The 21355-nt window shown below is 40.7% G+C and overlaps 1 protein-coding gene and 1 non-coding gene across 5 annotated transcripts in view; one reads left to right on the forward strand and one right to left on the reverse strand.

Annotated features, from left to right (window-relative positions):
- The window catches only part of sgsm1a (small G protein signaling modulator 1a), a 39583-nt gene extending 20879 nt beyond the window's left edge, over positions 1–18704 (forward strand). For 2 of the 4 annotated variants that reach the window (XM_021316956.2, XM_036143673.1), the window contains exons 8-25: positions 240–377; positions 2054–2178; positions 2763–2830; positions 2957–3120; positions 5086–5221; positions 6078–6207; positions 7342–7406; positions 7489–7634; positions 8087–8215; positions 8296–8478; positions 10109–10180; positions 11271–12314; positions 12511–12635; positions 13479–13561; positions 13673–13782; positions 13882–13978; positions 15097–15264; positions 17131–18704. In XM_021316956.2, coding sequence (XP_021172631.2) covers positions 240–377; positions 2054–2178; positions 2763–2830; positions 2957–3120; positions 5086–5221; positions 6078–6207; positions 7342–7406; positions 7489–7634; positions 8087–8215; positions 8296–8478; positions 10109–10180; positions 11271–12314; positions 12511–12635; positions 13479–13561; positions 13673–13782; positions 13882–13978; positions 15097–15264; positions 17131–17219 — 3072 coding nt within the window. In that variant the 3' untranslated portion in view covers positions 17220–18704. The remainder of the gene's footprint in view (positions 1–239; positions 378–2053; positions 2179–2762; positions 2831–2956; positions 3121–5085; positions 5222–6077; positions 6208–7341; positions 7407–7488; positions 7635–8086; positions 8216–8295; positions 8479–10108; positions 10181–11270; positions 12315–12510; positions 12636–13478; positions 13562–13672; positions 13783–13881; positions 13979–15096; positions 15265–17130) is intronic. The other 2 variants (XM_012863588.3, XM_021316957.2) reach the window with 2 other exon arrangements.
- A 2382-nt stretch (positions 18705–21086) lies between these two features.
- Positions 21087–21159, reverse strand: trnak-uuu. The gene has a single exon. It is a non-coding gene; the product is annotated as a tRNA-Lys (tRNA).
- Between the last annotated feature and the right edge of the window lie 196 nt (positions 21160–21355).

Genomic DNA, 21355 nt, shown 5'->3' on the forward strand with positions numbered 1-21355 from the left:
GTGAAGCACAGCTCGTCCCTGGAGCTGGAACAGGGAGTATCTCAGGTCTTCACACTTATTCGCCCATTATGCTGTCAGTGAAGCAGGTCAGCTCGGCCCGTCTAACCAGCCGCAGAGCTGGAAAACATTCGGTTCTCTTTGCATATGTGTTCGGAGGAAAACAAGATGCATCAGGGCAGCTACGCCGAGGCACATGAGCACGTAGGTGTGAGTCATCGGTCTGTTTTGTGATCGCACAGATCCAGAAGCGACACTCCAGCAGCAGCATGGATGAGCGCCCTTCGCCTTCCCCGTCAGCCCGAGAATATGTGGAGTCGCTTCATCAGAACAGCAGGGCCACGCTGCTTTTTGGCAAGAACAACGTGCTCGTGCAACCGGTAACGCTCTGAACCCTCAGACACACTGCATGCAGCGTCTTGCAAATGTATTTATACCCCTTGAATCACAGTCTGTGATGTTACCCTGATATGTTGTGTGACAGAGCATCCAGACGTAATGAATAATTGTAAAATGTTAATGTATTTCGCACATAAAAGGCTGAGAAGTGTGGAACCACCTTTTAATGGACTTGAAAAGTAGAAAAGGCACATTCTGGTTTGTCAATTTTTTTAATCTGTGAACATCAATTTTCAAACCAGGCGCCAGATTTGACTGGGCTTTTCTATCTCATGCGTGTACTTTGATCTAAACCACACCGTTGTAGCTCTGGCTGTATGTTTAGAAGCTCTTAATTAGCTCCACCTTCCTGTCAACTCTGACCGGGATCCCTGTCCCTGTTGCGGAAAAGCATCCCTGCAGCACGATGCTGTGGGATGCCGTGTTCGGGGAGACGCACAGTGCCTTTAGGATGTCGGCTAAGAAGTAAGGTTTTGGACTCGTCTGTGTCCGCTGTGTCTCGGCTTGTGGCAAAGTGTAAAGGTCCATTCATACCCTACGTTTGGCCTACACGTCCGTATTTCTGTCCGTGCGTTCTATCCGTTGACTCCTTCATACCTCCGTCCGTTGAGGTGCGCAATAACCAATATTTCCTCTAGGTGGTAGTGCTGGGTGCCAATAATTTGTCATTGATCAAACATGGCGACGGTCCAAGACGTGATTTTGTTTTATTTACTCTATAAGTAAACTTTTTGTTTGTCCCTGTGCCCCGGACACGACACATCATATGTGTGGGTAGTTGCGAACAAGCTCTGCAAGTCGTTCCTCAAATACCGCCATTGTTTAAAGCCCAGAATTACAACCTTCTTCGTGATTTTTTGACATTTTGTACTACAAACTCAATAGCGCCCCCACCTTTTTCCGGTAGTATTGCTCCGTATTGATCCGTTTCGTCCGTAATCGTAAGCTCCCAATTTTCGTGTCAAAGTACGGACGAAATCGACGGTTAGAATGTATGAAACAATCCACACGTATCCGTATCCGTGTTTTACGTGAGGTATGAATGGGCCTTAAGACGGACTTCTTATGACTCTTGGTCAACGATGGCTTTCTTTTTGCTCCTCTTCCCTAAAGGCCGAATTTGTGAATTGCTTGACTAATAGTTGCCCCGTCTACAGATTCTCTGGGCGGTGGATCTCTGCAGCTCCTCCAGAGTTACCATGAGCCTCTTGGCTGCTTCTCTGATTAATGCTCTCCTGTCAGTTCAGGTGGACGGCCATGTCTTCTGAGGTCTGCGGTAGTGCTGCAGTCTGATAGACTGAACATGTCATCTCTCCTTGATTTTCATGCTGCCGTTTGTTCACTAAACCTCTGAGGCCTCCACAGAACAGCTGGATTTACTGAGATTACATTACTCACTGGTAGACTATTAAATTATTAGATGACTAATGAAGAAATTAGTGTCAGTGTAAAGGAGGATGAACGCAAACGCCTGTCCTACTTTGCCCATTTTTATTTGTGAGAAAAATTTAAAACCACCTATGATTTTCCTTCTACTTTACAAATACGGACTGCTTTTGCACGTAACCCCATATAACACAAATACAATATGTTGATGTTCACCATTTTCTTCAGATTTTTATTTACTGAAATTACTTTTATGTTGCCCCTGCTTCAGAGGGATGACATGGAGGCTATCCCAGGTTACCTGTCGCTGCACCAAACTGCTGACATCATGACGTTGAAGTGGACGCCCAATCAGCTCATGAACGGCTCTGTAGCCGACTTGGACTACGAACGCAGGTGCAAAATATTTTAGGAGAAAATATATGATTCTGAAAGTAGCTAATGCATCTGAGAAATCAGCATTTTATAATATCTGTGTTATGTTCTCCTGCTCATACCAAGAATTAATACCATGCTAAGTGCCTTTCCTTTTTTTTAAATCATTTTTTTCACTTGCTGCGGTGTTTTTATAACACTCTCTGTTGCTGAATAATGCAGTGTGCTTGTGCTTGGGGGCTCAGTGTGTCAGAGTTACTGCTGGTGATCTGATGAAGCCCATTTTCAGCTTAGCAGCAGCCAACAGATGGCTTATTGACTGCCACACTGTCAGGGATCTATCAAACTAGCAAAACCATGTTATCCTCTGACATTCGCACATGGTTTCCATCAACAAAAAAATCCATCCTGGCTTGTTTATGTGCCTGCCGCTGGGCTGACAACTGCTTTTTTCTGTAAATGAAACCACAGATCCCCTGAGATTTTCCCCCTTCTTATTTTATTGAACCATCAGTGATTTAGTTGTTTCTTTCATTCAACGTTGAAAACAAAGATTAGAAAACGTCGTAGCTTCAATTACTCCCTTTTTATCTGTTGTTTTTCAGTGTATACTGGGACTATGCCATGACAATCAACTTAGAGGAAATTGTGTATTTACACTGCCATCAACAAGGTATGTGCTTTAATTAGAAATCTGACCCATAATATATTATTTGCAGTACGGTAATTTAGCTGTATATTGATAAACTCTTGTCAGTATGAAGAGCTTGATAGATTCCCATACATCTCTGTCCTGTAGTGGACAGTGGAGGGACGGTGGTCCTAGTCAGTCAGGATGGGATCCAAAGACCTCCACTTCGCTTCCCCAGAGGAGGACATTTGCTCCAGTTCCTGTCTTGTCTGGAAAACGGACTGCTCCCTCATGGACAGCTGGACCCCCCGCTCTGGTCCCAGAGGGGGAAGGTCAGCATATCGCCTATCCACAACACAATACAAATACAGCTGGGGTTGTCACAGGAAGAATAACTACAATGCTACACTAAAGCTAGTCTGATCTACAAAATCGATAAAAATTGATTTTGGGTTTGGAAATGGACCTATTGTCTTATTTAAATAGAGAAATGTGTGCTCAGCTCTCTCTCTCTTTCTCTGCCAGCAAGCATCACAACAACCACCATCACAACAACCATCAACAAGCATCTTTTAAGCCACATTTGTTCAAAACTCTGTTGATTTAATTTCAGTTCAATTCAATTCAATTGCATTTTATGTATATAGCGTCAATTCACAACACGTCATCTCAAGGACATTTACAAAGTCAAATTTAATCAAATCAGGCAAATTGGTCAAAAAGTTTCCTATCTAAAGAAACCCAGCAGATTGCTTCGAGTCTTGACAAGCAGCATTCACTCCTCCTGACAGAGTGTAGAGCCACAGGGACAGTCGTCTGCATTGTTGATGGCGTTGCCGCAATCACTATTACTGAGCATGCATGAAGCGATAGTGGAGAGGAAAACTCCCCTTTAACATGGAGGAAAACCTCCAACAGTACCAGGCTCAGTGTGAACGGTCATCTGCCTTGACCAACTGGGGGTTACAGAAGACAGAACAGAGACACAAAAAATCACAGAAGCACACATTGATCCAGGAATCCTTTCTATGTTATACGGTAATAGCAGATGATCTGTCTTCCCTGGATGATGTCACAGCTAAGAGAAGGCCACACCAGATGTACCTACTATGATGAGAAAAAAGACAGAAGATAAAGTTGAAATAACAACAAACAATGCAAATTGGAGAACAGTAGGAGAATTCAGCATAGTTAGAAAAATAGGCCCTGATGTCCTCCAGCAGCCTAAGCCTATAGCAGCATAACTATAGAGATAGCTCAGGGTAACATGAGCCATTCTAACTATAAGCTTTGTCAAAAAGGAAAGTTTTAAGATTAATCTTAAAAGTAGACAGGGTGTCTGCCTCACGGACCAAAACTGGGAGTTGGTTCCACAGGAGAGGAGCCTGATAGCTAAAGGATCTGCCTCCCTCTCTACTTTTAGAGACTCTAGGAACCACCAGTAGACCTGCAGTCTGAGAGTGAAGTGCTCTGTTAGGAACATACGGGGTAATCAGAGCTCTGATATATGATGGAGCTTGATTATTAAGGGCTTTATACGTTAGAAGAAGATCTTTAAATTCTATTCTTGATTTAACGGGAAGCCAATGAAGGGAAGCTAAAATAGGAGAAATATGATCCCTCTTGTTGATTTTCATCAGAACTCTTGCTGCAGCATTTCCCACACAGACGCTTGTCATTTCTGCAGTGCTGTGATAAAGTATGTTTCTCCCTGCTGATTTATTCTGCTTTTGCTTTTTGTCACTCTTGAGTGTTACAGATAATCCAAATAATTTAACATGATACAAAGGTGAAATCATGATTGCTGGCTCATCAGTTTTACTCCGTCATCTTTAGACTCCATCCATATTTCTGACAGACAACGGAGGAGGCTTCTCACTCAGTCATGCTGCAGCGCCAAGGAACCGGTGGGAATTACCCGCATTAACTAGAATAGCTTTTATGTGTGACAGAACAGAGTACCCAGGGATGACAGAGTCTGTGTGAATGTGGGACATTTGGGCAGAATCTGAGTAGGGAGGGAACACCAGTAGAAATCTAACAGAACATCTAAATAAAATAAAGCACCAGAATCAACTAGAAACTAAGCACAAAGTAATGAACTAACATGGAAACCTCTAACAGCTATACTTAAAATGTCTTCATTGAGAACAAATGTGTCGATTAAAGCTGATTTTTTTAAATCTGGCAAACCCATGATTACTGCGCTGTATGTAGTCCTAACATAATTGGCTTCAAAAAAGTTTCATATTTGTTGTTAATGACTTCAGCTTGATTCTTTTTTTTTTTTTTTTTAGGGAAAGGTGTTTCCCAAACTGAGAAAGAGGGTAGCTCTGGGATCTGGATCCACAGAGTCCGTCTCTGACAAGGAGGAGGACGAGGCCACGGATTATGTCTTCCGCATCATCTTTCCAAACAGCCAGTCGGATTTTGGTGAGTTTTTCCCTTAATACAGGGAAATGGGTTGGAGACTGTTGCATCGAAATGAAAACATCGCTCCTTGTTTGTTAGAGTGACTGTATCCCACGGCCCTCATCTCATCTCTTTCCCCTGAACCGAGTGGACAGTCGGCCTCCCGAACGGGGGCCGCTGGTTGCACCCAGGAGGTGCTGCAGCTGTCACGGAGAATCCTCCTCATTCACAGAAAGCAGCTGTAACGCTGTCGCACTGGGGCTCGTCAGTGTCTCCGCCAGCTCTCCTCGCTTTATTTCCTTACGTCTAATTCCCTTCTTCGTCTAGACTTCACCTCTGGCTGCTATTGATGTGCAGCATTATTAAAGCCACTTGTGTCGTGCCTTTCTAACCACGTCTCAATGCGGCTAACCTTTCAGAAACCGTTTAACACCTGAGCAGCCGATTGATCAAATGTTAATAAATGCATGTATTCGTGCATCCATCAGTACTCTGGTTTTACAAAGAAATATGGAATTTCAATATTAAAAGTGTGTGGGAACCCTGATTTTTTTATTTATTTTTTTTTGGGGGTCTAAAAAATGTTTTCCTTTTCCTGATAATCTTAACAGCTACTGTGTGGCGTCTTCATGCTTTCAAATTGTCTAAAAGTTTTTGGATCAGGACTCAACCAGGAAACAAACCCAGACAAACAAACCTTTGAAGTGCTTTGAGCGAGTCGCGACTGATCAGCGATTCGCCGTTGTGCCGCTGTGTTTAAAATCCTCCCTGTTCTAATGTAATTGCTCCTGAAAGCCTTCGAAGCGCGCCTCTTTAAAGTGATAATGAGGGTGTGTGTGTTTTATTTTTATTTATTTTTTTGGTTATTTGCACGCAGGGACTCCTCCAGACCTGATGGATGCGGGAGCCGCCCTGTGGCAGCCCACTCTCAGGAAGCCTTCGTGTTACTCCTGCTCTCAGGGGAACTTCTCTGACGGGGCTGCGCACAAAGGGTGCAACTTTGAGAGGTGAGAGAAAAGCGGCTTTCTAATACCACGGCGAAAACTGGAGCTGGAAGACAAATACGAGAACATTGAAACAACCCCGAGGAAAAATGATGTGACATTTGGGTGACTGGAAAGAGAAGTGTTTGGGGTAAATTAGCTGATAAGCGTGGCAGGAAGAAAAAAAAGACAAGCTGCTTGTGCTGATCGGCAGCACAATAGTTTATCGTTTTTACAAAAGGTCAGCCTCAACCCTGTAATAAGCCATACATCAGAGATAGTGGATTATGTGTTACGGAAAATATATATAAAAAAGATACAAATCAGATTAGCAGTTTAATGATGGTGTTGTAGAGGAAGAGGGCTGGATGTGGTGCTCTGCAAAAAATATTTATACCCCATGAGCCTTTCACATTTTGTCCCGTTATGACGACAAACTTCGAGGTATTTTATTGGACCAACACAAACTAGTGCATGATTGGGAAGTGGAAGGAACATGATACATGGTTTTCTCAGTAAATCAGCCTATTATGTCGTAATTCAGCCATTAGATCCAATACTTAGTGCGCTGCAATATTCTAGATGCATTGAAACTCTGCCTTTTCATAATTTATTTGGGGAGTTTGATAGACTATCACGGACTTTTATGAGGCGCTGTGATCTTAATGACCAAAATCATGAGCTCAATGAGGGCATGGTGTGTTTGTGTATATGGGGGGGAAAAGTGTGGAAGTACCTTTGATTTAAATTCTTATGATGAATGATATATACGTGTAAATATATATGAAAATATATATATATATATATATATATATATATATATATAAATATATATATATATATATATATATATATATATATATATATATATATATATATATTATTGCAAAATTGTGTCGTGCTGCCCTAGTTGAAAGATTATTACAATTTATTACAATGGACAAAAATTTCAGCCACTAATCTTCCAAAGCTAAAGCTAATTCTGCAATCATTGTCACTATTTGAAAGCCACGTATCGTTTTCCATTCGTCACATAAAATCGTCACTTAAATTGAACTCTGTGGTTGTTGTCTGTGACCAAAATGTGAAAAACTGGAAGCGGTGTGAATACTTTTGCTGTGGTTCGGGTAAAATAACCTGCGCTGTGTCTTTCTGCAGGACTCCTCTGAAGCTGCTGTGTGACAACATGAAATATCAGATCATCTCCAGGGCGTTTTATGGATGTATGAAATGCTTTATTCGTTGTCGTCGGCTCACGTTCACTATAAGCTGCTGCAGTAAATAACTAGCTCTCCGTCCAATTAGGGCTGGCGTACTGCCGCCACCTGTCCACTGTGCGGACCCACCTCTCTGCCCTCGTCAACCACGCCATCGTGGCGCCCGACGTGCCCAGCGACGCCTCCGCCGGGCTCACCGCAGACGTCTGGCAGACGTTTCTCAAGGACTGCACTGTGAGCACCACAGCGCATGCTTCACTTTAACTGCAGGCTGTTCACACGCTCACACGTGTTCACATATAATCTCAGCATCTTCCTTCCACTCTGTCTGCCTCCTGTCCAGTCCCTGCTCTTCCTCTGATAAGCACGCGGCTCACACTGCTGCTCTCATGACACCTGACTAACGGCCTTGTGAATTAAACACCACATCTGAAGGTTATGAGGATATTAATCAGATTTATGAGAAGTCAGGACCCTAGCCTGGCTCGTTTTGAAACAATAAAACATCGCATTCTTCATGAATAAGTAAATACGAGCTTTGATCACTGCTGAGGCACCCGGTGTTGTTTTTTTTGGCACATTAAGAAATGTGAGGCAGATCCTTTTCATTTTTAATAAAGAGGAAAATGGAACTGATTAAAAGGCACGCCCTGGACTGATCAAAGGCTTGTGCTGCATTTCGTTAGGCCTACAAAGAGCAGGAGCTGCTCCGTTTGGTCTACTTCGGCGGTGTTGACCCCTCGCTGCGTAAAGAGGTGTGGCCTTTCCTGCTGGGGCATTACCAGTTTGGGACGTCAGAGGATGACCGGAGGGAGGTTAGTTGCTTCTTTGTTCCTCCGCGCCCTCTGAGGAGTTCTGCCCCCTGACATTTGGATCTGTGGCTGTTCGCCCGTAGGTGGATGAACAAGTGCGGGCTTCCTACGAGCAGACCATGAGCGAGTGGCTGGCGTGTGAGGAGGTTGTCCGCGAGCGAGAGAAGGAGCTGCATGCCGCCGCTCTGGCAAAGTGCTCCTCTGGGGCGAGTGTGGACAGTTCCAGTCAAAGGATGATCCATCATGATTCCACTGTGAGCAACGAGGTAAAACGGCGGCATCCGATAAAACATTCATTCACAGTTAAAACCAATGGCTGCTGTTCACTTTGCCTTTTCGCCATTTTCTTTGGAAGTTTGCACTACATGCTTGACTTAACACTGCAAAAAGGGAATTAAAAGTAAGCAAAATTTTCTGGAAATGACTATATTTGCCCTTAATTGGAGCAGGTAAATAAGATTATGATATAGGTATTTTGACCCCTCAAATAAGGTAATTAAATATACTATAAAAGAAAGATACTTAGATATACTGCAATTAATATAAGGTCATGGAGATGAGTTGTTCCTGTTTTAAGTGCAAAAATCCTATTCCATTGGCAGATCATTTAAACTGCTCTAATCAAGGACAAATATACTCATTTCAAGAAAATACTGCTTAATTTTAGCTCCGTTTTTTTGCAGTAAATCTGGTACAGAACACAGGCTACCACAGTGGGATGTTCTGTGACAACAGTGCATGAATTTGTATCTACCAGAGGGAGGAAAACATATATTTATATTGATATAAAGTCATTTTCTATAATCTGCTTATAGTTTTGCTGCAAGGTTGTGGTTATATGACTCCAATAAATATTATCTACCAGCAGGAGGTTGCTCAGAGCTAAAACTACTCTGATGAGAGGTTCTAATCTGTCAGATTTATCACAAGAGTAACGTGGACTAAATGGAGATCACATTCGAAATGCATGTAAATAATAGTAAAAGCGCTTCAGAAAAACTAGAGTAAAGATGAGTATGAATTATGATTTGCTATATGTCAGAAGCGAGCATGTTTATGACATTTTATTTAGATGATTGAGGAAATAGCTGTAGAAGAAGTAAGTACCTGGATATGGTTTATGGCTATGCATTGGCAAAGAGGCCGACCTCTGCTAGGAATGCACTGCATGCTGTACCATGTATAAGAATAATTCTTCCACAAAACCAAGATTAATTAAACTCATTTGATATTCTTACTCACTCTCGAGATATTTGGGTGTATCACGTAAACATGTGAAGATTAAATACAATTGAAGACACCAAAAAAGAAAATACAACCCCTTCAAATTTAGGATATATTATATTTTGAATGCATATAAACAAAAAATGCTGATCTTTAAAATATAGGGTCTGGCAAAAAATACAATATTGTAAAAATAATTGTAAAAATACAATATAATTCTCTAAGTTTAACAGTTTCACGCATTTTGTATGTAAATAGAAAGAAAATAGTCCCCTGATCAATTCCAGGATTTTATGTATTTTAACTCCATATTTAAAAAAAAACCCTCCTTTAAGTTCAAGAACTTTACATATTTTAATAAACATAAAAAATAATGATAAAATAGTATGTGCCGAAATAAAAATATGCACGTTTAAAATCTAGTGTTTTACATATGTACATAAACCCCTCGTCATTTTCAATTGATAAAAATTGCCGTGGCAGAATCTGTGATGTGCACTTTTATACAAATTCAGATTAAAGTTCAATAATTTTAGAACCCGTAAAGGCCAGATCATTTTAATGTTAGAAACCCCAGAAACAAGAGAGACCTTTTTTTTAACAAATGTATATGTTTTTTTAAGGGAAACCAGCAGATAAAAGTTTTTCCCCCTCTGGACTTTTACTCCACAGTCTCATTCATCTCACAGCTCAGACAGGGAGAGTCTGGCCCGCCTCCAGAGTGATTCCAGCAGCAGCACACAGGTACCCTAAACTAACTCTGTAATCTCCTCTCTTCACTCTTTCCACACAGAAACCAAAAACACAAACTTCACATTTATTCTGTTATGGTTTTAAAAACAACATTTTATGTCACATTTCTAAAAAAAAAAACATAAAACAATATCAGGCAAAAGTCAGACGCGTTCATTCTCGAGAGGCCGACCTTTTGTGTTCTTTTAAAATGTTTTTGACCAATCTTTTCATCCCAGAGGAATATGTTTTTATAAACTAATTTAAGATCTAGTTAATTAATCAAACAGGCATTAAAGCTCTTCTAAACTTAAGTAATGAAGCAATGTTGTTGCTTCACGTATTAGACAACTGGGAGCTTTTGTTTTTTGCAGGTTATCACTGAGACACAGACTGTTTTCATGTATTTAGGCTTGTTTGTGAAAAAAAATAAAGATGACAAACTGATCGGGGTGGTCGTGGCTTTGCAGAGAAGAGCAATCCTCAAATAATCTGGAAGCACTTATTTGACTCCAGCTTCTACATGCTGAAATGTCCTTGGGAGAGAAACTGAACCCAAAGTTTTGTGAATGTTTCATAATTAAAGCAGCGAAGCGTCAAATCACAATTTTTATGGTCAGCATTTATTTTTTGGTGAAGCTTTGACCAGCTGTTGATTTTTCCTAAACAGCTGCAATAAAAGGAGATATAAAAACAGGATTTAACATGATTTAGCCTTCGTGTTGTGAGCTGTAAAACAGCAGTTTCTCCCTGATTGCACTGCAAGAGAATCTGAATCTTTATCCTATGATTTTTAATGCCTTCCTTTTGGCATTTAAACTATTCTATCGTCGTCTTGTTGCCCTACGTTCCCCCTTTTTACCCTGAGGTGTGTCTGAGCAACTCATTTTGGTGAGGTCTCATTAAATATAAAGGAGGCGCTGACCCCCCCCCCCCCCCTCCAAAAAAAAAAATAAATTTATCATGAAGACACTTTAAAAGATCACAAGAAAGTCGGGCATGAAATCAAAATTAAAAGCCTTTGCACGAAACTGTAAATGTTTGAAGTATGCATTTAACCTAGACCTTCTAAACCAATGTTCTGCATTCTTCTTCCTGCTAGTTGTTCACATCCTCCCATCCCTTCCCCTGGAGTAGTCTGCTTCCCTTTGGCTTGTTCTTTCAGGTGTTTGAGTCTGTAGAAGAGGTGGACCAGCCCGAGTCAGAGTCCAAGACCGAAGAGGCCAAACAGCTGCCGAAGATGCCCAACGGAGCTTTGCAAAACGAGTCAAGCTCTCCTGACTCTGGACACCCTTCCTCACGAAACTTCTCCATCACGTCCGGCCTGTCAGACGGCTCCTTCAGCACGGAGGACAGCTCCGCACCAGACGCGTCCCAGAGATCCACAGCTGCGCCTCAGATGCCACAGAGCTCCGCCAAACCCGCAGTGGGGGAGGGTGACGCGCTGACGAGCGAAAGCCAGGTGTCAAGTGAAGAGAAGGGCAAAGGGGAGGAGGAGAAAGGGGAGAAAACATCTGACAGTATAGTTAAGAAGGAAGCTACATTGCATCCTGGAACACAGGAAAGCCTAAAGTCTGAAAATGTGAAAAAAGAAGGGACAAACTTTGAAGACAAAAGGCTGAAAATTAACAATAAAGAAAGTCCTCAAGAACATGCGGGACTGACGAGTGAGGAGGTTTCCAAGCGCAAAGAAAAAAACGGGAAACATGTTAAAGAAGCGGAAAAACTAAACGCAACTGTCAAGTTTTCACAAGATAAAGAAAAACCAAAAAGCCCAAAGGGATGCGAGGAGGAGCAGATCCTGGCCGTGTCCACGTCAGGAGGGGCTTACGGCTCCTCTCAGAGAGACGAGACCCTGACCGAGTCTGACGAGTCTCCCTCTGCCATCGAGATGGAGGAGATCCCCAAAGCGAAGGTTTCCATGGCCCCTTGGAGCAGGAGGGGACACTGCGAGACTTTCCCCGAGGATTCAGCAGCTCACACGGAGCTCAGGCAGGAGGTGGAAAAGCTCAGCCCCGAAGGAACGGAGTCCATCCTGTCGGAGCCAGAGATGGAGAGCCTTTACCCTCCCTTCGACTCTCTTCCCGCTGATGAGAACACAAAGAATGAAGTGACCTCTCAGGAATCATCTGGGAGCCCTTACCCTGTATGCAGACCATTTTTACAACGCTACATTTATGTGCAGCGGTGGTTCTTAAAACTGGGGTCTGGCAACCCTGAGGAGAGAGTCTTAAAAGAAACCTCCAGCTTGAAATCAATTCATAACCACTGATTTATTTTGACATAAGTCAACTCAAAAATGTGTTTCTTTTACTTACTGTCATCATTCAATTTTGTTCCAGCAACAGCTTTTGGATTTGTACACTCTAAATCTGCACCGCATTGAAAAAGACGTCCAGCGATGTGACAGGAATTACTGGTATTTCACTCCAGCCAACCTGGAGAAGCTGCGCAACGTCATGTGCAGGTAAAACACTGACCCCTGCAGGGACACGATGGCATAACACTTAACAGCAGCAGCAATGCTTTCAGCTGGTTGATTGTTACTTATCTGACTGACGATAGGTCAATTTAGGTCAATTTAGAAAGATTTAACTGGTGAAAACGTTTTTTACATTCAATGAATAACCCATAATTTATAATGATTTGATTAAAGATGAAGTCTATGTTTAAGACAACAAATACAGTATTTTTTTATTACAGTTCCCTGGGATCCTGGGGGGGCAGCAACATGTAAACAATGAAGCGACGATCTCAGTCGTGCCGCGAACACATTTTCTGTTGTTTATTGCATGGAGTAGATGGAGCAAAGCTATTTCAGACTCTTCTAAGGATTTGAGACTCAATACCTTGCATTTAGATTTTTGAAATGCTTGATTTAGACTTTAAAAGATTGTTTGAGATTCGTGAAACCTTTATTTGTTAAAAACACAAAAAGGGGGCGAGAATGACGTGTTGGATGCAGCATTCTACTTTTTTTTGGGCTATTACATAAAATCCTTATTAAAAAGTTTGGAGTTTGAGGTTACAACAAGACAAACTGTGAGAAGGTTTGCTCCTTATGGGCATCCCTCAGGATTCTACTATTCTAAAGTTTTATAACCCCAGCTGTTATTTGCTTCGGGACCTTAAATTGTAGCAGAAATGTCGCTGACTTGCTACATGATGGATGGATATCTTTTCAATGGCTTGTCTCCAGTGTCGGAATAATAGCCTGCAAAATGCCTCTAAATCTGCAGGAAGGGTATGAGTCAGAGCGGGAAACAGCCACACGGGGTTAAAGTCAACTCTCTTTGTTGGATATTCACAGCTACATCTGGAGGCACCTTGACATCGGATATGTGCAGGGAATGTGCGACCTGCTGGCTCCTCTTTTAGTCATTCTGGATGATGGTGAGTCAAAACACTCTCCTCCTAGTCCTACTTTTTTTGATGTATTCTCATGGTTATAGACTGAGCTGAGACTCGGCACGCTCCCTTCCCTACTCCATCTTGTCTTCACAGAGGTCAAGGCTTTCAGCTGTTTCAGTAAACTCATGAAGAGAATGAATCAGAACTTTCCGCATGGAGGAGCTATGGATACTCACTTTGCAAACATGCGTTCTCTAATCCAGGTGACACAGCTAGAGTTTTATAACAGATTCCTATAATAATCAATGAATAGATGTTTTTTTTTTTTTATCTGTACTATCTCGTACCTTCTCTGGCTTTAGATCCTGGATTGTGAGCTGTTTGAGCTCATGCACCAGAACGGAGACTACACCCACTTCTATTTCTGCTACCGCTGGTTTCTCCTCGACTTCAAACGAGGTGATGTAACGGCTCAGGCTAACAGAGTTGGTGCCAATTAGGAGGAGAAAAGATTCACTCCCCCCCCTTAAGTTCTGCTAGAGGATAAACATCAAAGCAGTGATTAAAGCCTGTGAGGGATTCAGATTTTTAGGTACATTTTTAGTCAGGATGCCTGTGAAAATTCTCAGTTATCCGGTTCATCGCAACAGCAAACGAGCTTAAATCGGAGGCAACCGGGCTTTCGCTCAGTTCTTTCTGAATATACTTCGACACTTATCCAGGAATCTTTGTCAATTCTGGTGGCTTGCTCTTGAGCGTTGAGTTTTAAATCAAGTTTAGTTTTTTTCGTCAACTATTTGTTGCAGTTGATCAAGAGGAGTTAAATGTTCGATCTGCTCAGAGGGATTAGTGGAAAACATACAGAGACTGGATTTTGTGTGCATTTCTTTCTGAGTTAAGCAACAGGTTATCCCCTGCATTATCTGATGCTATTGATAACTGGTATAACTGGTGGTACAGGCGGAGAAACCTCATATTTCTAGGGATATTCTGCAGATAAATAAAAAACCTGTGTGCAGATACAATATCCATGGGGGTGACATTGTGCTAGATGTCTGGGAAAGCGTCAGAGGAAAACGTGTTTGGAAAGAACCAACATATTTGCTCTGATCCAGGTACTTCCTAACAGCCATAGAGGTCCTGGAAACCACAGCCCAGTTTAAGTACAAACTAAATTTGTCCAAAGGCTAAATCGATGGTCACCCACGACTCAACTGGGTGACACAAGCAATGTAAAATGTAAATGTAAAAACATGAAAAAATTAAGCCCAAGAGAAAGAAAAAAATGTAATCTATAATGAAGAACTATAATGCACATTGTGCATTTTACATTTTACCAATGTATAATATAATGATTATGCTGCAAAAATATCAGAAAAAGTCCAAATGAAGGAAAAAGGTACGTCATAATGGTGTCTACATCAAAGTCGTTACACATTTAGTGTTGATGCAACTTTAATCTGTGTGTTCAGTTTAGGAATTGGAGATATCTTGAGGATAAATGCTTAAACAACAGATTAGAATAAAACATGGGTAAAACTGCCAAACCTCTGTTCCTCTGTGTGCTTTCTGTCCAGAGCTGGTTTATGACGACGTGTTTGCAGTCTGGGAAACCATTTGGGCCGCCAAGTACACCTCGTCAGGTCACTTTGTTCTCTTCATTGCCCTGGCACTGGTGGAGGTGTACAGGGACATCATCCTGGAGAACAACATGGACTTCACAGACATCATTAAGTTCTTCAATGGTAAAACATCTCCTAATCAGCTAATCTTTGAAAAAAAAAAAAACTTAAAAAAAGAGAAAAATGTAATGTCATGATGTGTTGCAAAGTATGTAAAGAAAAAAAGTGATTTATTGTCACTTTATTGTATATTAGTCCTTTGAGGTATTGAATATATAATATTATATAATATTTGTGGCCATTCATGGTTCCTGAAATTGACATGAGTTCTATTCTTTACTTAAGGTCAGTGGTGTTTTTAACTGTGGGCTTGAATGTCACCATGGAACCAGGGCTGCTGTGGTTTGATTGGAAAACATGTAGAGCAAACAGGATTTGTAAGAAATTCAGGAGAGTTGAATTATTTTAGTTTTCAAAGAGCTTGACTTATAAAAAAACACAGCCATCCTACAAAGAGAGATCTTTGTATGATTACATCCAGCATCTCGTCGTTCATCCTGTATCGTGTCGGCATTACTGCAGATAGGCCTTAGTCCATCTGTCCATCTCAGACTTGGAGGGAGCTGAAACTCACTGCAGCCGCTTCACACTTGACTTCTCATCATTTCAGGTCATGGCTGGAAGACGGCAAGAGAACCGCATCTGCTAAAGATTAAATAAAACCCTGATGTTCCTAAAACAAATATCCTACTTTCCACTACTATGCCTCAAGGAATTGTCCATGAGCACCTAAAACAGGAAGAATAGTCTGCCAGTGGTGCTTTTTCTACATACAGACACCTTTTAATATTGCATGGATTAGGTTCCCAGCACATCATATCTCTTCTGTTTTTGTTGTTTTGTTGCACTTTAATGTTTCAGTATATCACCCTCAGTAAACACAAAAGGCCGTTTTCAAATGGAGATTTCAGCTCTTAACAGGAAAAACTATCAAACCAGCCTGACACCATGTGAACTGTCATCAGGTGATTAAGATGACTAGCAATAGGTCTTTTACACGGTGTGAAGAAATTTTGACCCTTTCTTCTTTGCAGAAATTTTCATATTCGGCCACAAAAGAACAAATAACCCAAATGAGGCACAGATTCATTTGCTATCATAGTGAGACGACTCACAAAGCACATTAGAGTCTCATTCAGGCTCCTCTCCTTGTCACTGCAGCTGCTCTGAGATTTTTTCCAGGCTCCCTGTGGACAAAAAAACAAAATGCTGATGATGAGGATTGATTAGTTTGGTTGATTTTACAAACAGGGAAACAGACATCAGTTGGCAGATAATCAGTCCTTGTTTGAATCTGTGAAGATTTCTGAGACAGGAGGTGGGGGGTGCAGAGGTTAGGCACAAAATAATAATGTAATGGTTTTAAATGTGAGCCGGATCCGATTCAAACACTAGAGGTTATAAAATGTGTCTTTTCAATGTGGACTTCTCTGCCTGTTTGTTTTTCTCTTTTTCCTGCAGGAATTCATTTGCTAAAATCAGTATCGCTAAATTCATATGACAAAGCTAGCCTTCACAAGATATCCCGTCTGTGCGTCTCTTATCCGTGCAGCCCAGGGTTATTCATACTTACGAGTAAATCCATTAAAAACAAACGCCCTACTGTAATTTGGTTCAAAGAATTGCAGTTTTAAGGTTTGACATATATTCAGTTAAACTGTTTTTAATTGTTTTATGAGCAGTTGAATGAAATTATTCAGGGGGACTCGTTGTTATAATTTGTCCTGTTGTGTAATCTGGCAGCACATTATCATGCAAACATTTACCCAGAACAAGCTCTCCTCTATTAAAATTGACTACTCTCAAGTTGAGAGAGTGACTCAAAAGCTTACAGGCACGTTCAGCTGTTAGTTTTATAGCTCATTCATGCCATTGCTGTTTGGTATTGAAAAACATAACATTTGACTCTTTTTTTTTTTTGTCTTTCAGAGATGGCCGAGCACCACAACATCAAGCAGATTCTGACCCTGGCCAGAGATCTGGTGTGCAAAGTGCAGATGCTGATAGAAAACAAGTGATTGTTGCTTCTCGTCCTCCTCTCCTTCCACAAGAAGCAGAAACGGCTGTAGTAGCACAACCGTATTAAACACGCAAGTTCAAATACAATCTACTCAAGGCCTTCACAATCAGAGTTTGCTGCTATGAGCCTTACTGACTACCCCCTGTGGTGTTTGTCCTGTCAGCACTATGACCACCGGGTTGATCCGTGCGTGCGCTTAATATTTTAGGATAAAGACGTTCGAGCTGCACATTTCATGCCAAAACACAAAGCTGAATGCAAACAGAGACTATATTTATGAGGAAAATAGATTCAGATGCCGCTGTATCAATTATTTTAATAGCCTACTGTTAAAGAAAAATAAATTTAAGTAAGATATCTTCCTATTCCCGTCCCTTAACAAAGTAAAGATTATTGACAGGTTATTATTTTTATTATAATATGTACGCACAAACAAATAAATGTTAAACTCATCAATTGATTAAAAAATCTGCCTGGTAGCCTGAAATGTGACCCATTTGCCTTTTCACCCTCTGAATTCAGAATCATCTTGCTTCAAACTTTAATGTTTAATCAAGTTACATTTTCTTGCTAAAGTATTCACACCCCTGGACTTTAAAGGTGTCTTAATAACTGCATAAATCATTTCATAGTTGATATTGCTGCAAATGTAACTTCCCCAAAGAATTTTATTTACAGGCCAAACGTCTCTCCTCAGTAAAAGGGTTGGCTGTGGTAATGATATGCAGCTCTACCTACATGACTTCACTCTGATTGGCTACAACCATATTTGGAAAATCTTGTGTCGCATTTTCCCATGACACAGGAATATGCAGCTGGGATCTAGTTCTTCACCACGGGGACTGCTTGCTCTCCTCCTGGGTGACTGCAGAGGATCGCGGTGGAGAGCAAACTCTCCCAGGCTGCGACAGGAAAATCATGCCGCTTAGTCAACTGGATCCCTTACATTTGACAGCATTTGGAAATGAAATAAACTTACAGGTAATGACAGCGTTGTGGTCGCCACTTTCCATGTTTTGTTTTGAAAATCAAGATTTGAAATCCCCCACAGGAAACTCTCCAATAAAGTCCCCATAAACTCTTCTGTGATTCTCCCATACTTCGACCTTCGTGAATTTTTGTGCATCCTCAGACATATCAGCTCCCCTTTTCAGTAACCGCTGTAAAGTGAGTTTGAGGCTGAATATGGGATATTCGCGCTCCACGGCTTCTGCGGCGACTGCCTCCTGTTTGAAGCGATACAGGGAGGCTGTACCGTCTGCTTGAGGAGGGTGGCTATTTGCTTGATGGTGTGCTCTGATTGCAGAATATGAAACATGTAGAATGACAACCCAATTTTTGAGCAAGTTAAGAAAGCAGACCGTGCCAGAGCAGGTGCTTTGGTACTCAATTTAGACATTAACATGGCCTCATCAGTGCACAACAGACCAGATTATACCCCTAAAACCTCAGAAAATTTTTATTTGTTGTCATGGCTCCTTTGGGGGGGAAAAAATCACATTCCACCACAAGCTTTGGTGTGTTTTATTTTAATTTTATCTGATGGACCAATGCAGTGTAGCACATCATTTCGATTTGAATGGAAAATCAGAAAGTTGTCATAGTGCTTTGTAAAGAAAACATCTAAAAAGTCTGGTGCACGTTTATATTCAACCCACTTTTCTCTGATACCACTAATTAAAATTCACTCCAACCAGCTGATTTCAGACCTCATGCAGTTGGTGAAGAGTCTACTTGTGTGTAAGGTAACTTCAGTATTACAGTAATCTGGCTGTTCTGTGAAGGCGTCTGAGATTTGTTTGAGAACTGTTGTGAACAAACAGCATAATGGAGACCAAGAAACACAGCGGGAAGGTCGGGGAGAAAGACGTGGAGAAGTTTAAAACAGGGTCAGGGTGCAAAACAACATCCAAAGCTTTGAACGTGTGTGTTATGCCTAGATAAATTAACAGGCCCAAATTAAGAGGTCCAAGGTTACTTTGGAGGAGCTGCAGCAACCAACAGCTGGAAGTGGGAGAGGCTGTGATGCTTCTGAGGATGTGTTTCTTCAGGAAAGCTGTGCAGGCTTGACGGGAACACACCACAAAAGACTTGCAGCTGGAATTGCAGCAGATCGTGGTTCCGTGAATTCTGCTGGGTTGAATATAAATGCACACCAAGCACCATTTCCTATAGTTTCACAATTATGCAGGACTTTGTGTTAGTCTAACACCTAAAATCTCAGTGAGATGGAGTGAATTTCATTGACGTTTAAAGGGGTATTAGTACTTTTGCAGGTCAGTGTTACAGTGAAGACAGCGTTTAAAGTGTTCTTAAACTGCCTTTTCTGCCAAAACAGTATGTCTAATTTTAATGTGAGTCGGTGTGTCCTATTAGAGACGTTTGTCCAGATTATGTTGTGATCTCATAACCTGAGATTTTGTTGACTAATAAATGTGTGAACTGAATTTCGCACACAGATGTATAGGAAGAATTAGCCTAATTTAATTTTCCTTGTAAACTGTTTTGCATTATTCTGTGAACTTCTGCCTATTTTGAAAATTGTGTGATTTAATTATCTTTAGTTTTGAATTGTCTTGCGTTGTATGGTGCCTGCTTGCTCAATCAGACCTTGACTTTCTCTTTAAGCAGAAAAAGACAGATGAGGCAGTGATAACATTTAGCCAACCTAACCCAATAAAAACTGCTTTTCCACTTTATTCGTTTATATGACCAGTGATTTGTTTTTTTGAGAAGTTTATAGTCCAGATCTTGACCTTTGATGCAGTTCAATGCCGGTCACACACAGCCTAAAACTTCAGACACTTATTCTTCGAGTTGTTGTTGTTTCATGAATGTAGTAGGCTTTATCGCACTTATTACTTGTACTTCTTTGTGGATTTCAAGTGCAGCCAGATAAACTTTTTATTTTTTAATTTATTGTAACACTCTTAAGCCAAAGTATTTATTTATTTATTTATTTAGTTTTCTTTTTCTGGAAGCTGCTTTGTTTGTAAAGCTGATATTTTTATTTTGTGGCCAATTTTAAATGTGCACTGTAAAACAATCAGATTCTATAGAACTTATCATATATATACACATATATATATTCAATGGTATATGTTCTTGTAATAAAAAATAAAAATGGAATAGTTATTTTCCCAAATAACATTGTGGTGTCTATTTCACTTTCTTTTCCTTCTCTTTTTTTTGTTTTGTTTTGTTTGTTTACTCACACTGAGACAAAAAGGGAAAGAATGGGCCTTAAAATCCAATATGAAGGACAGGGTGTATCCCATGAGTGCTGGCACAGACAATGAATGGGTTCATTCATAATATCATAAGTATATTTATTTTTAAGATAAAACTGGCTAGAATTATTATTAGCTTATTGTTTAGTGGAGTTTTTTTATCATTTACGTTTTTTATGGTTTCTTGCATTCTTTTTTATGTAAACATTTTATTATATTTTTCTTCTTAAAATAGAACGATACAACTTAAAACATCAGAATGAAAATGACCAGAGAAAATAAATATGTCGTTATCTGCCCCCTATAATAAATTAAAACTTTAAATATTTAACAGATAGACCCTGAAACAAAATCAGCTGCTGGCCAACCAGCAGCCTGACATTGCAAACAGCTATGTGAACATTTCTTAAGGTACACCGTTCATTTAATTTCTAAACGTTACATCAAACAGTACATCATGTAGTACTTTAGTTCTGAACCTTGGTTTTACGAATATTTGACACTCTTTAAATTATAATCATTTTGTCTTTTTTTCAAATGGCGTTTGGATATTAAAATGCGTATTTATTGTTCTTATTTCAAGGATTATTAGGATTACAAAGATTAAATTATATCTGTCAAAAAATAAAAAAGTACGCCCGAACAGGGACTTGAACCCTGGACCCTCAGATTAAAAGTCTGATGCTCTACCGACTGAGCTATCCGGGCGCTCATGACAGTTACTGTACCGTTGGTCCTTCTTAAAGCTACTCCTTATGTGGTTGTTCTTTGTTTTGTGACGTGTGTAGTTCAGTAGTTCCTTGCCGCTGTGGAGTGGATTACTTTCGATGTTCCATTTAAAAAGACTGAAAGTTCATTACCTACAAACCTAACATCTCTAGTTGTCAGGTATTCAGCTACAGCC

Source organism: Fundulus heteroclitus, chromosome 12 (genome assembly GCF_011125445.2).
Source record: "Fundulus heteroclitus isolate FHET01 chromosome 12, MU-UCD_Fhet_4.1, whole genome shotgun sequence".
Taxonomy (NCBI): Eukaryota; Metazoa; Chordata; class Actinopteri; order Cyprinodontiformes; family Fundulidae; genus Fundulus; species Fundulus heteroclitus.